The sequence below is a fragment of the Pocillopora damicornis genome, chromosome 7 (assembly GCF_964200805.1).
Source record: "Pocillopora damicornis chromosome 7, jaPocDami1.2, whole genome shotgun sequence".
NCBI classification, from domain to species: domain Eukaryota; kingdom Metazoa; phylum Cnidaria; class Anthozoa; order Scleractinia; family Pocilloporidae; genus Pocillopora; species Pocillopora damicornis.
In genome coordinates this window covers 21560049-21572505 of record NC_142676.1, presented here as the reverse complement: position 1 = coordinate 21572505, position 12457 = coordinate 21560049, and the positions used below count along the sequence as shown (strand labels likewise).

Here is a 12457-nt window from a genome sequence, read left to right as displayed (position 1 = left end):
TTAACTAGACATCCAATGATCTACGATGATGTTAGAATGTGTTCACTTTCTTCCCGAAAACAAAACCTACATTTTGCGTGAACAAAGGAACAGTTTGAGGGAACATTTTGCCATGTTCAACAGTTATCTTTATGTTCAGATATCAATAATTTCAACTATTAGTGTACCTGAATGGCTTATTTTAAAGAAGAACTTAAGTGACTCTAAAACGAGGTTGGAAGCTCTTTTCAGTTCTTTTCGTACACGAAGCCTGTAATTTGAATATATACACTAGAGTTCGAATACAAATTGCAAAATTCTTTACCATTTATTCCTCTTTTTCAGATATCGACGACTGTGCCTCTGATCCTTGCGAAAACAATGCAACGTGTACTGACGGAGTAAATAACTATACTTGTACCTGTATGGCTGGCTACGAGGGCTACAACTGTTCCATAGGTAAGTTAAATCATTTTCCGTCCTATTCCACCTATGAGTAGAGAAGAAAGTTATATTTCCCTGAAGTTGATTCCTTATCTTGCCTTTAACTAGACATCCAATGATCTACAATGATGTTAGAATGTGCTCACTTTCTTCCCGAAAACAAAACCTACATTTTGCGTGAACAAGGGAACATTTTAAGGGAACATTTTGCCATGTTCAACAGCTATCTTTATTTTCAGATATCAATTATTTCAACTATTAGTGTACCTGAATGGCTTCTTTTAAAGAAGAAATTAAGTGACTCTAAAACGAGGTTGGAAGCACTTTTCAGTTCTTTTCGTACACGAAGCCTGTATTTTGAATATATACACTAGAGTTCGAATACAAATTGCAAAATTCTTTACCATTTATTCCTCTTTTTCAGATATCGACGACTGTGCCTCTGATCCTTGCGAAAACAATGCAACGTGTACTGACGGAGTAAATAACTATACTTGTACCTGTATGGCTGGCTACGAGGGCTACAACTGTTCCATAGGTAAGTTAGATCATTTTCCCTCCTATTCCACCTATGAGTAGAGAAGAAAGTTATATTTTCCTGAATTTGATTTCTTATCTTGCCTTTAACTAGACATCCAATGATCTACGATGATGTTAGAATGTGTTCAGTTTGCTTCCCGAAAACGAGTCCCACATTTTATAAGAATATAACCTCGATTTTCAAGAAACATTTTGCCATGTTCAACAGTTATCTTTATTTTCAGATATCAATAATTATAACTATTATTGTACCTGAATGGCTTCTCTTAAACAAAAATGTTTGAGTGACTCTAAAACGAAGTTAGAAGCTCTTTTCAGTTCTTTTCGTACACGAAGCCTGTATTTTGAATGTATACACTAGAGTTCGAATACAAATTGTAAAATTTGTTACCATTTATTCCTCTTTTTCAGATATCGACGACTGTGCCTCTGATCCTTGCGAAAACAATGCAACGTGTACAGACGGAGTAAATGACTATACTTGTACCTGTATTGCTGGCTACGAGGGCTACAACTGTTCCATAGGTAAGTTAAATCATTTTCCCTCCTATTCCACCTATGAGTAGAGAAGAAAGTTATATTTTCCTGAATTTGATTCCTTATCTTGCCTTTCACCAGACATTTAATGATCTACGATGATGTTAGAATGTGTTCACTTTCTTCCCGAAAACAAAACCTACATTTTGCGTGAACAAGGGAACATTTTGAGGGAACATTTTGCCATGTTCAACAGTTATCTTTATTTTCAGATATCAATAATTTCAACTATTATTGGACCTGAATGGCTTCTCTTAAAGAAGAAGTTAAGGTACTCTAAAACGAAGTTGGAAGCTTTTTTCAGTTCTTTTCGTAAACGAAGCCTGTATTTTAAATATATACACTAGAGTTCGAATACAAATTGAAGATTTTCTACCATTTATCCCTCTTTTTCAGATATCGGCGGCGACTGTGCCTCTGATCCTTGCGAAAACAATGCAACGTGTACTGACGGAGTAAATAATTATATTTGTATTTGTATGGATGGCTACGAGGGCATAAATTGTTCCCAAGGTATGATACATCATTTTCCTTCTAGGTCACATCACTGTAGAGAGTAAGGTTACATAGTTTTGGTTTGTGATCCTTCGGTTTCTCTCAAAGAGTAGAGAAAGAAGGAGTAGAGAAGAAAGTTATATTAGTTGTATAGAGGGAACATTTTGCCATATTCAACAGTTATCTTTATTTTCAGATATCAATAATTTTAACTATTATTGTATCTGAATCGCTACTCTTCAAAAAAAATTTAAGTGACTCTAAAACGAAGTTGGAAGTTATTTTTTTTTCGTACACGAAAAGATTTTGGATATATACTCTAGAGTTCGAGTGCTTATAGTTCACATCATTGTCGTGAATAAGGTTTTATAGGTTTGATTTAGCCATCCTTTTGTTTCTCTTAAAGAAACAGAAGGCAGTACTCGTATGGCTGGCTACGATGATAAGAACTGTTCCCAAAATAAGTTCATTTCCCCTCCTATTCCACCCATTAGCAGAGAAGAAAGTTAAACTGTCCTGAATTTACCTCCTTAGCTTACCTTTAACTAGACACACATTGATCTATAACGATGTTAGAATGTGTTTTTCTTCCCAAAAACGAGATCTTAATCTTGCACGAATAACTTCGGTTTTGAGTGAAATATTTGCCATGTTCAGCACTTATCTTAATAAGCGGCAAATTTGAGATGTTCGACTTTGATTTATATTTTTTCAGATATCGACGACTGCAAATATAATCCTTGTGAAAACAATGCAACTTGTGTTGATGAAGTAAATGACTATACTTGTAACTGTACGGTTGGCTACTTTGGCAAGAACTGTTCGCAAAGTATGATACTTCATATTATTATATCCTAGTCTGTTTCTTTTAAGAGATTTCGGTTGCATTCTCGTAAATGGTTTACAAGCCTTTTCTTTTCTCCGAGGAAAATGTCACAATGATTAAACTCAAACTTGGAATTTGTCTTTCTCACATAATGAAAACGTATATTTCTTAACTTTGCACCCATATTGAGGCGGCAAATTTGAGATGTTTGACTTCGATTTGCATTTTTTTCAGATGTCAACTACTGTGAACCTGAACCTTGCGAAAACGGTGCAACTTGTGCTGTTGAAGTAAATGACTATAGTTGTACCTGTACGACTGGCTACGAGGGCAAGAACTGTTCTGGAGGTATGATATATCATTTCCCTTCTAGATCACATCCTCGTAGATAATGAGGTTACATAAGTTTGGTTTAGCCATTCTTCGGTTTCTCTTAACAGGAATTTTCCGCCGTTTATTTCTCTTTTTCAGATATCGACGACTGTGTTTCTAATCCTTGCGAAAACGAGGCAAATTGTACCGATGCAGGAGTAAATAACTATACTTGTACCTGTGTGGCTGGCTACGAGGGCAAGAACTGTTCCCAAAGTATGATACATCATTTCCCTTCTAGTTCACATAGTTCTAAATAATAAGGTTACATAGGTTTGGTTTTGCCATCCTTCGGTATCTCTTAAAGAAGAAAAATAGAGACTCTAAAACGAAGTTGGAAGCTGTTTTCTTTTCAGACAAGAAGTGTATAATTTGGATACATGCACTAGAGTTCGAGTGCAAATTACAAATTTTCCACCATTTATTTCTCTTTTTTCAGACATCGACGACTGTCACCCTAATCCTTGTAAAAACGGTGCAAATTGTACCGACAGAGTAAATAACTATACTTGTACCTGTATGGCTGGCTACAAGGGCCCCAACTGTTCCATAGGTAAGATGGATCATTTTCCTTTCTATTACACCTATCAATAAAGAAGAAAGTTAAATTGTCCTGAATTTTAATTCCTTATCGTGCTTTTAACAATACACACGATGATCTATAACTATGTTAGAATGTGTTTACTTTTTTCCCGAAAACGAGACCTACATTTTGCATGAACAACCTCGATTTCCTGTGAATCGTTTTCAATGTTCAACATTTATCTTTATTTTCAGATATCAATAATTGTGACTATGCATGTCGCTGTATGGCTTTTCTTAAGAAGAAATGCACTGACTCTAAAACGAAGTTGGAAGCTCTTTTCTTTTCGTACACGAGGCCTGGATTTTGTATATATACACTAGAGTTCGAGTAAAATTGTAAATTCTTCACCGTTTATAACTCTTTTACAGATATCGACGACTGCTACACTGATCCTTGCGAAAACGGTGCAAATTGTACCGACGAAGTAGATGACTATAACTGTACCTGTATGGATGGCTACGAGGGCAAGAATTGTTCCCAAGGTATGAAACATCATTTTTCTTCTCGGTTACATCACTGTGGAGAGTAAGGTTACAAATGTTTGGTTTATTGATCCTTCGGTTTCTCTCTAAGAAATTTTAAAGTCCTTATCTTGCTTTTAACTATACACACGATGATCTATAACGATGTTAGAATGTGTTTACTTTTTTCCCGAAAACGAGACCTACATTTTGCATGAATAACCTCGGTTTCCTGTGAAACGCTTGCCATGTTAAACATTTATCTTTATTTTCAGATATCAATAATTGTGACTATGCATGTCCTTGTATAGCTTCTCTTAAAGAAGAAACGCAATGACTCAAAAACGAAGTTGGAAGCTCATTTCTTTTCTCACACGAAAACTTGACTTCGGATATATACACAGACGTTCGAGTGCAAATTGTAAATTTTCCTCCATTTATTTCTCTCTTTCAGATATCGACGACTGTAAATCTTATCCTTGCGAAAACGGTGCGACGTGTAGGGACGCAGGGGTAAATAACTATACTTGTACCTGTAAGGATGGCTACGGGGGCATAAATTGTTCCCAAGGTATGATACATCATTTTTTTTCTAGGCCACATCACTGTGGAGAGTAAATTTACATAGGTTCGGTTTAGTGATCCTTCGGTTTCTCTTAAAGAAGAAACGCAGTGACTCTAAAACGAAGTTGGAAGCTCATTTCTTTTCGCATACGAAAACTTGATTTCGGATATATATATACATACACAAGAAAAGAGGGATGTACTCGTATGGCTGGCTACGATGGCAAGAACTGTTCCCAAAGTAAGTTAGATCATTTTTCCTCCTATTCCACCCATTAGCAGAGAAGAAAGTCAAACTGTCCGGAATTTAACTCCTTGGCTTACCTTTAACTAGACACACAATGATCTATAACGATGTTAGAATGTGTTTTTCTTCCCGAAAACGAGATCTAAATTTTGCACGAATAACCGGTTTCGAGTGATAAAATTTGCCATGTTCAACATTTATCTTTATAAGCGGCAAATTTGAGATGTTCGACTTTGATTTATATTTTTTCAGATATCGACGACTGCAAATCTAATCCTTGTGAAAACAATGCAACTTGTGTTGATGAAGTTAATGACTATACTTGTAACTGTACAGTTGGCTACTTTGGCAAGAACTGTTCGCAAAGTATGATACTTCATATATTATATCCTAGTCTGTTTCTTTTAAGAGATTTCGGTTGCATCTCGTGAATGCTTTAAAAGCCTTTTCTTATCTCCGAGGTAAGTGTTAAAATGATTAAACTCAAACTTGGAATTTGTCTTTCTCACATAATGGAAACCTATATTTCTTAACTTTGCACCCATATTGAGGCGGCAAATTTGAGATGTTCGACTTCGATTTGCATTTTTTTCAGATGTCAACTACTGTGAACCTGAACCTTGCGAAAACGGTGCAACTTGTACTGTTGAAGTAAATGACTATAGTTGTACCTGTACGACTGGCTACGAGGGCAAGAACTGTTCTCGAGGTATGATACGTCATTTCCCTTCTAGATCACATCCTTGTAGATAATGAGGTTACATAAGTTTAGTTTAGCCATTCTTCGGTTTCTCTTTACCGAAATTTTCCGCCGTTTATTTCTCTTTTTCAGATATCGACGACTGTGATTCTCATCCTTGCGAAAACGAGGCAAATTGTACCGATGCAGGAGTAAATAACTATACTTGTACCTGTGTGGCTGGCTACGAGGGCAAGAACTGTTCCCAAAGTATGATACATCATTTCCCTTCTAGTTCACATAATTCTAAATAATAAGGTTACATAGGTTTGGTTTTGCCATCCTTCGGTATCTCTTAAAGAAGAAAAGCAGAGACTCTAAAACGAAGTTGGAAGCTGTTTTCTTTTCATACAGGAAGTCTATAATTTGGACATATGTACTAGAGTTCGAGCGCAAATTGCAAATTTTCCACTATTTATTTCTCTTTTTCAGATATCGACGACTGTTACACTAATCCTTGCGAAAACGGTGCAAATTGTACCGACGGAGTAAATAACTATACTTGTACCTGTATGGCTGGCTACAAGGGCCCCAACTGTTCCATAGGTAAGATGGATCATTTTCCTTCCTATTACACCTATCAATAAAGAAGAAAGTTAAATTGTCCTGAATTTTAATTCCTTATCTTGCTTTTTTAACAATACACACGATGATCTATAACTATGTTAGAATGTGTTTAATTTTTTTCCGAAAACGAGACCTACATTTTGCTAAACAACCTCGATTTCCTGTGAATCGTTTGCAATGTTCAACATTTATCTTTATTTTCAGATATCAATAATTGCGACTATGCATGTCGCTGTATGGCTTCTCTTAAAGAAGAAATGCACTGACTCTAAAACGAAGTTGGAGGCTCTTTTCTTTCCGTACACCAAGCCTGGATTTTGCATATATACACTAGAGTTCGAGTGAAAATTGCAAATTCTTCACCGTTTATTTCTCTTTTACAGATATCGACGACTGCTACCTTGATCCTTGCGAAAACGGTGCAAATTGTACCGACGGAGTAAATGACTATAACTGTACCTGTATGGATGGCTACGAGGGCAAGAATTGTTCCCAAGGTATGAAACATCATTTTTCTTCTCGGTTACATCACTGTAGAGAGTAAGGTTACATATGTTTGGTTTAGTGATCCTTCGGTTTCTCTCTAAGAAATTTTAAAGTCCTTATCTTGCTTTTAACTATACACACGATGATCTATAACGATGTTAGAATGTGTTTACTTTTTTCCCGAAAACGAGACCTACATTTTGCATGAATAACCTCGGTTTCCTGTGAAACGCTTGCCATGTTAAACATTTATCTTTATTTTCAGGTATCAATAATTGTGAGTAGGCATGTCCCTGTATAGCTTCTCTTAAAGAAGAAACGCAATGACTCAAAAACGAAGTTGGAAGCTCATTTCTTTTCTCACACGAAAACTTGATTTCGGATATATACACAGACATTCGAGTGCAAATTGTAAATTTTCTACTATTTATTTCTCTTTTTCAGATATCGACGACTGTGACCCTAATCCTTGCGAAAACGGTGCAAGTTGTACCGATGGAGTAAATAACTATACTTGTACCTGTATGGCTGGTTACGAGGGCAAGAACTGCTCCCAAAGTATGATTCATCATTTCTTCCTTCTAAAATAAGTTTTGGAGCTTAAGGTTACATACTCGTTGACTAACATTCTCTGCTTTATCCTAAATGGAGGACAAAATGAATTTAAAGAAACTTGTCGTCGTTCAAAAATTGTTCTCGATGACTCAATGTGATACTAATCCTTACCAAAACGGAGGAACCCGTACAGATTAAACACATGGCTATAAATGTGCAGGTGTGGCTGGTTACAATGGAACAGACTGCGAAAACAATCTGATAGTTTGTCAACAAAATTCTTGCTTATCTAGCCAAGTTAGATACTAATGATGAGAATTCCTTTTGGCTCCTGGAATGTTCAATTTACACCTCACATGTAAATTAATTAAGGGAAGGGTGGAAGATCTAACGCGTATATTGTTTGTGTTGTAACCATTATTCAGATGTGGATGAATGCGCTTCCAACCCTTGCCAAAACGGGACCTGTATGGACGGGATAAATGATTATACCTGCAACTGTACAGTCGGATTTATTGGGAAAAACTGCGACCACGGTATGATAGTTTCTTTTAATATTTTGCCATGTGTATCTTACCGCTTTCCAAACGATTTGGATGTCCAAAATGGCATATTTTTGGATAAATCGACGGTTTTTTTCTGCATTTTTTTGTAATTACTAAAAAAAAATCAAATTTTGCGGACAAAATTTAAAATGAATTTAATATTTATTTTCTGCCCGTAAGAAAGTATGTGTTAATAAACACTTTCGAAACTATTTTGAGTTTTCCAAAATAGCATTTTTCGTGAAAAATGGACCTTTATAAAATAATTCAAATAGTACGCGCGCACTGATTGGCCATAAAACCATTTTCCATGAGCATATGTAAACACGGTTTTCGTTCCTCTTTCATTAGTTATTTTATAAAAGAAATGTAAAATGATTTCCGTGTTTACATAGCCTGATGTAAACACGCGGGAGGTTGGGGGAACACGAGATAAGCGTAGGAAACCACGACGCGAAGCGGAGTGGTTTCCAGCTTATCGAGTGTATAGGCTATGTAAACACGGAAACCATTTTACATTTCTTCATTATAACATAGCGAGCGTGCTAGCACTATATAAGTCTTATTAAACCGCTATGAACAAAATCTTTATTTACGCACGTCCGTGCGTAAATAAGATAACGTGAGCATTTTTTTTAAACCTGGCATTAGAGTTTCCGTCCTGTTAAGCTGCAGCGTAGTTTTCTTTTTCTTCCGAATGTGAAAGAAACCAGCGAAGAACTGCCCAATTTTTCTATGCATTGACCTTTTAAGTCCTGATCCAACAAGCAACAAAAATAAAGCCGAAAAAACTCGCAAATTGCACCCAGTTTGTCGGAAGACCAGCTGCAGCAAATTTTGGCCGAAAGACATTCACTGGGAACGAGAAAAGTCACCAATTGGTCATTAACAACATTTAAAGGTAAAATTTCCGTTTTTGTTGTTGTTTTTAAATTTGTTCAACCTGAGGAATAAAGTACACAGTTGTTAATTGTGAATTTACCAAAACCAAAACAATCAAGGCCGCAAAAAATTTAAATGCGACAAATATTTTTGCACTCTATCACAATAAAAGGCTTCTTCGCGCAGATTCTTGTTGTCGCTCTGTTATAAAGGTTTTTAATGTAATGCAGACATTGTGCAAGGTTTGACATCCGATGCTGCAGAAATTCTGCATGGTATGGCGTCTAATGCTGCAGAAATTCTGAAAGGTACGACTTCAAATGCTGCAGAAATTCTGCAAGATTTGACCGCCCAAGCGTGCAAAAATTCTACACGCCTTGACGTACAGTGCTGCAGAAATTCTGCACGCCTCAACGTCCAGTGTTGTAGGACGCGCAGCCGAAGTCTTTCTCAATAAAACGAGGTTTAATTTGATCATATGATAACAAATGGTCTTAAAACCTTGATATCATCTATTTCTATTAAAAAGATATTTGTAAATAGAATGAGACAGATGGTACCGTCTTTCTTATTCTGTTTACAAAACATGATGCTATCGGCATTGCTGATCCTAGCAGTATACAGGACGCGCGTCATATATGAACTTCGTGATGGGCCTTGCTCACCATTGAGTCTTCGTGCTCAGTAGTAGGGCAACGGAGCGCGGACTTAATTTTTTTTTCTTTCTCCCGCGCTCATGACAAGACGAAAAAACATCTTTCGCTGAAAATTATTTTATGAACTCTACATCTCTTACCTCCAATGAAAGTGGAATGCCTCCTCGGGATAAACTTCTCGCAACAGATAAGGAATGTTATGTGCTGTAATACATAGGAAAACAACAAACAAAAAGTTAGAACTATTCTGCCTTTCACCATGTTTAGTTTCATCCATTTTCTTCTCTGTCTTATGGTACTTTGTGCAAAATGCTGAGAAGTTAGAAGGCATAGAAGTGTACGATGAGCACTACCGAGTAGATCTACTGAACGATCTTACTGAAAATTTTTGTTGTCTAACAGTTGATCCTTGCTATACCGATCCGTGTGAAAACGATGGACAGTGTTTCGTGGATGACAACTACGATTTCTTCTGTGTCTGTCCAATTCCTAAAGCCTACGAAGGAAAAAATTGTAGTAAACCAGGTAAGCAATGAGTTGTTTTCTCTTACGATCTCTTCAATCCACCGGGATTCTCGCCGTCGATATCGCGCTTTGCTTAAGGACCCCAACCGAACAAATGGGAAGCAACAGTTTTCCTAGTTTATTACGACTTGAACGGTTTACAGTAACATTTCCATGATTTAAGCATATAACAGCTTACACAACGGATTGCATTAAGCCTCATCTAATTGAGTGGTGGGAAATGAAGGATCCTCATGGCCAACGCGCCGAGCACTGCGTATGTAAGGTTTGGGTTTGAGTCGCGATTGGAGGAAATGTTGCGTTGTGTTTCCAGGTGCCCATTTGCATTCAGAAGATTAAAAGGTTACGATGAAACTCGTCTTCGTGAAAAGTCGCTTAGTGGCTGAGGAGGGGTGGGAAGGGGGCTACACTGTACTGGATGAGTTAGCTATATATCCTTTCATGCTAAATGTAGGTTTTCCTCTTGCTACAGCGTTGGCCACTTGGCTCCGAGAACTTGATCCTCTGAACTAATCTCAAACATTTTTCACACAGTTGACTGTTTCTGGAATAAAATGTATCCTTACGGAGAAGAACAGAATGACACAGAGATGGACGTAGGATTGATCCGTGATGAGCTGTGTGAAGAAATATTGTACGACTATGGTATCTGGTTCTTTGATGACAAGCACTACGTCCTGTATGTAAGTATCATGACTTATTCCAGCCTTTGCTGAAGAGGTGTAATCCTAATTGAAAATTAGCAATCCAGAAGGCCTCGTCACTACTAATGTAGTGATTTTTTTCCGGTTATAAAAGCTAGCAAAAAGGAAATTTTGAAAATTGCTTCTTGTTCAATCGGAAATCCAAAAATAGAAAGCATATAAAGAAAGGACAGGAAATGAAAATAAGAAAACTTATGTTCAATTTTGGAAGGTGTACCAAAGGACACGATGGAATCTCTACTCAGGTGACAATCTAGGGACAAGAAAATTTGTTCCTCTAATGGATCTGACTTATCAAAGGAGGCAACAAAAATAATTGCGTTTTAATAGTATAACTTTGTGCTGCACATTTTTTGACACGCCCAGCAGCTTTCGAAATCCTCTGCAATAAAAACGAGTCTACTTTTTAAACCATTTTCATCAGCCTTTTGGGGGTTTTAACACAGACAAAAGGTTAACTTCCAACTTCCTTTTAATGAGACCAAAACTAAACAAATGTTTACAACCTTTTCCAGATTTGTGCCAATGGAATGATTCGTTTTGATATAGAATATGTGAGGTACTTCCCAGTTCCAACCTTTGACGTCGAGGAATTCCCGTTCGAAGTCCCTATGTTGTTCCCCTTCTGGTCGAAAATCGACATATACGACTCATTCTGTTCCAGTGAGCAGGACTGCCTTTCTGGTGACATAGATTATAAAAACCGTTCCGCCGTATTCTACCAAGTTTACACGGAAGCATCATATATTCTAGACAAAGCTAGTAAAGACGTCAGAGAGAATTCGAACGACCAAAAGTTCCAGAACTTCAAGGCTTCGTGGGTACTCGTAGTGACCTGGTTACGCCTTCGTCCAGAAGAGGAAGCCGAGGGCGATGCCGAAGAAGGAGTGGTAAGTCTTTCAGAAATACCCATAAATCACAAAGTTTTTTTTAAAAATGGAACTGTTCTTCTAACTATCCTCTATTTGCAGCAGGTTGTCAATGCCAGCACTTTTTGACCGAATTCGCATTGACTGCGCACTACATACCATGTTGCGTAACGGTTCATAGAGAATTTGATTAATTAATTGCAGACCTATCATTTAAACGAAAATCAAGCTTAAACGTTAGTGCAGTCGTCGTATAGCATAGCTGAAACCAATTGTTAACTTAAGTGAAAGTCTGATGTCGCCATCACTTTAAAAAATATCCTCTTGCAAATATCCAAATATTATTGACACAAAATGTAACAAAAAGTCAACAAGCAATGCTTTTTTTTTCTATGGATTTCAGACTAATACATTCCAAGCAGTACTCATCACTGATGGAACCTACACATTTCTCAAGTACCACTACCCTTGCAATTCTCTTCAGTGGGCATCGCCGAAATTTTAGTAAGTACAAAACGAAAACCCGTTTCTAAAACTCCTGCTAAAAGGAGATTCCATGTGTCTAGTTGAGGAAAAGGGCAAATTGGGGCCACACATCACAAGGCTGTAATCTCTAAGTTTCAATACGGAGACCAACGCGCTACCGCGGTGTCTATCGAGCGTTCAGACCTCGTATCACGAAAGGTGACATGTTTTCCTCGCTGTGAAGAGACACATGTAGTTCGCAAACACTTGTAACAAATTAACAAGAAAATTATTTTCTCTTCAGTGAATTGTATCCAGAAGATTTTGGCGGCTATCCTGTAGCAGGTATAAATGCTGGTGATGGAAATCTGGAAGATGTCGAGAGATTCTTTAGTCTCGAAGGGTAAGCTTGT

The 12457-nt window shown here is 37.2% G+C and overlaps 1 protein-coding gene across 1 annotated transcript in view; it reads left to right on the top strand.

Annotated features, from left to right (window-relative positions):
* Window positions 1-12457, top strand: part of LOC113672743 (uncharacterized) — a 43742-nt gene that overhangs the window by 15276 nt on the left and 16009 nt on the right. Inside the window, exons 14-36 of the mRNA XM_089213693.1 lie at window positions 325-438; window positions 848-965; window positions 1055-1076; window positions 1269-1488; window positions 1897-2013; window positions 2711-2824; window positions 3056-3169; window positions 3293-3409; window positions 3633-3746; window positions 4148-4261; window positions 4695-4811; window positions 5304-5417; window positions 5647-5760; window positions 5884-6000; window positions 6223-6336; window positions 6741-6854; window positions 7288-7401; window positions 7824-7934; window positions 9884-10006; window positions 10541-10689; window positions 11226-11600; window positions 11983-12083; window positions 12349-12447. Coding sequence (XP_089069819.1) covers window positions 325-438; window positions 848-965; window positions 1055-1076; window positions 1269-1488; window positions 1897-2013; window positions 2711-2824; window positions 3056-3169; window positions 3293-3409; window positions 3633-3746; window positions 4148-4261; window positions 4695-4811; window positions 5304-5417; window positions 5647-5760; window positions 5884-6000; window positions 6223-6336; window positions 6741-6854; window positions 7288-7401; window positions 7824-7934; window positions 9884-10006; window positions 10541-10689; window positions 11226-11600; window positions 11983-12083; window positions 12349-12447 — 2926 coding nt within the window. The remainder of the gene's footprint in view (window positions 1-324; window positions 439-847; window positions 966-1054; window positions 1077-1268; window positions 1489-1896; window positions 2014-2710; window positions 2825-3055; window positions 3170-3292; window positions 3410-3632; window positions 3747-4147; window positions 4262-4694; window positions 4812-5303; window positions 5418-5646; window positions 5761-5883; window positions 6001-6222; window positions 6337-6740; window positions 6855-7287; window positions 7402-7823; window positions 7935-9883; window positions 10007-10540; window positions 10690-11225; window positions 11601-11982; window positions 12084-12348; window positions 12448-12457) is intronic.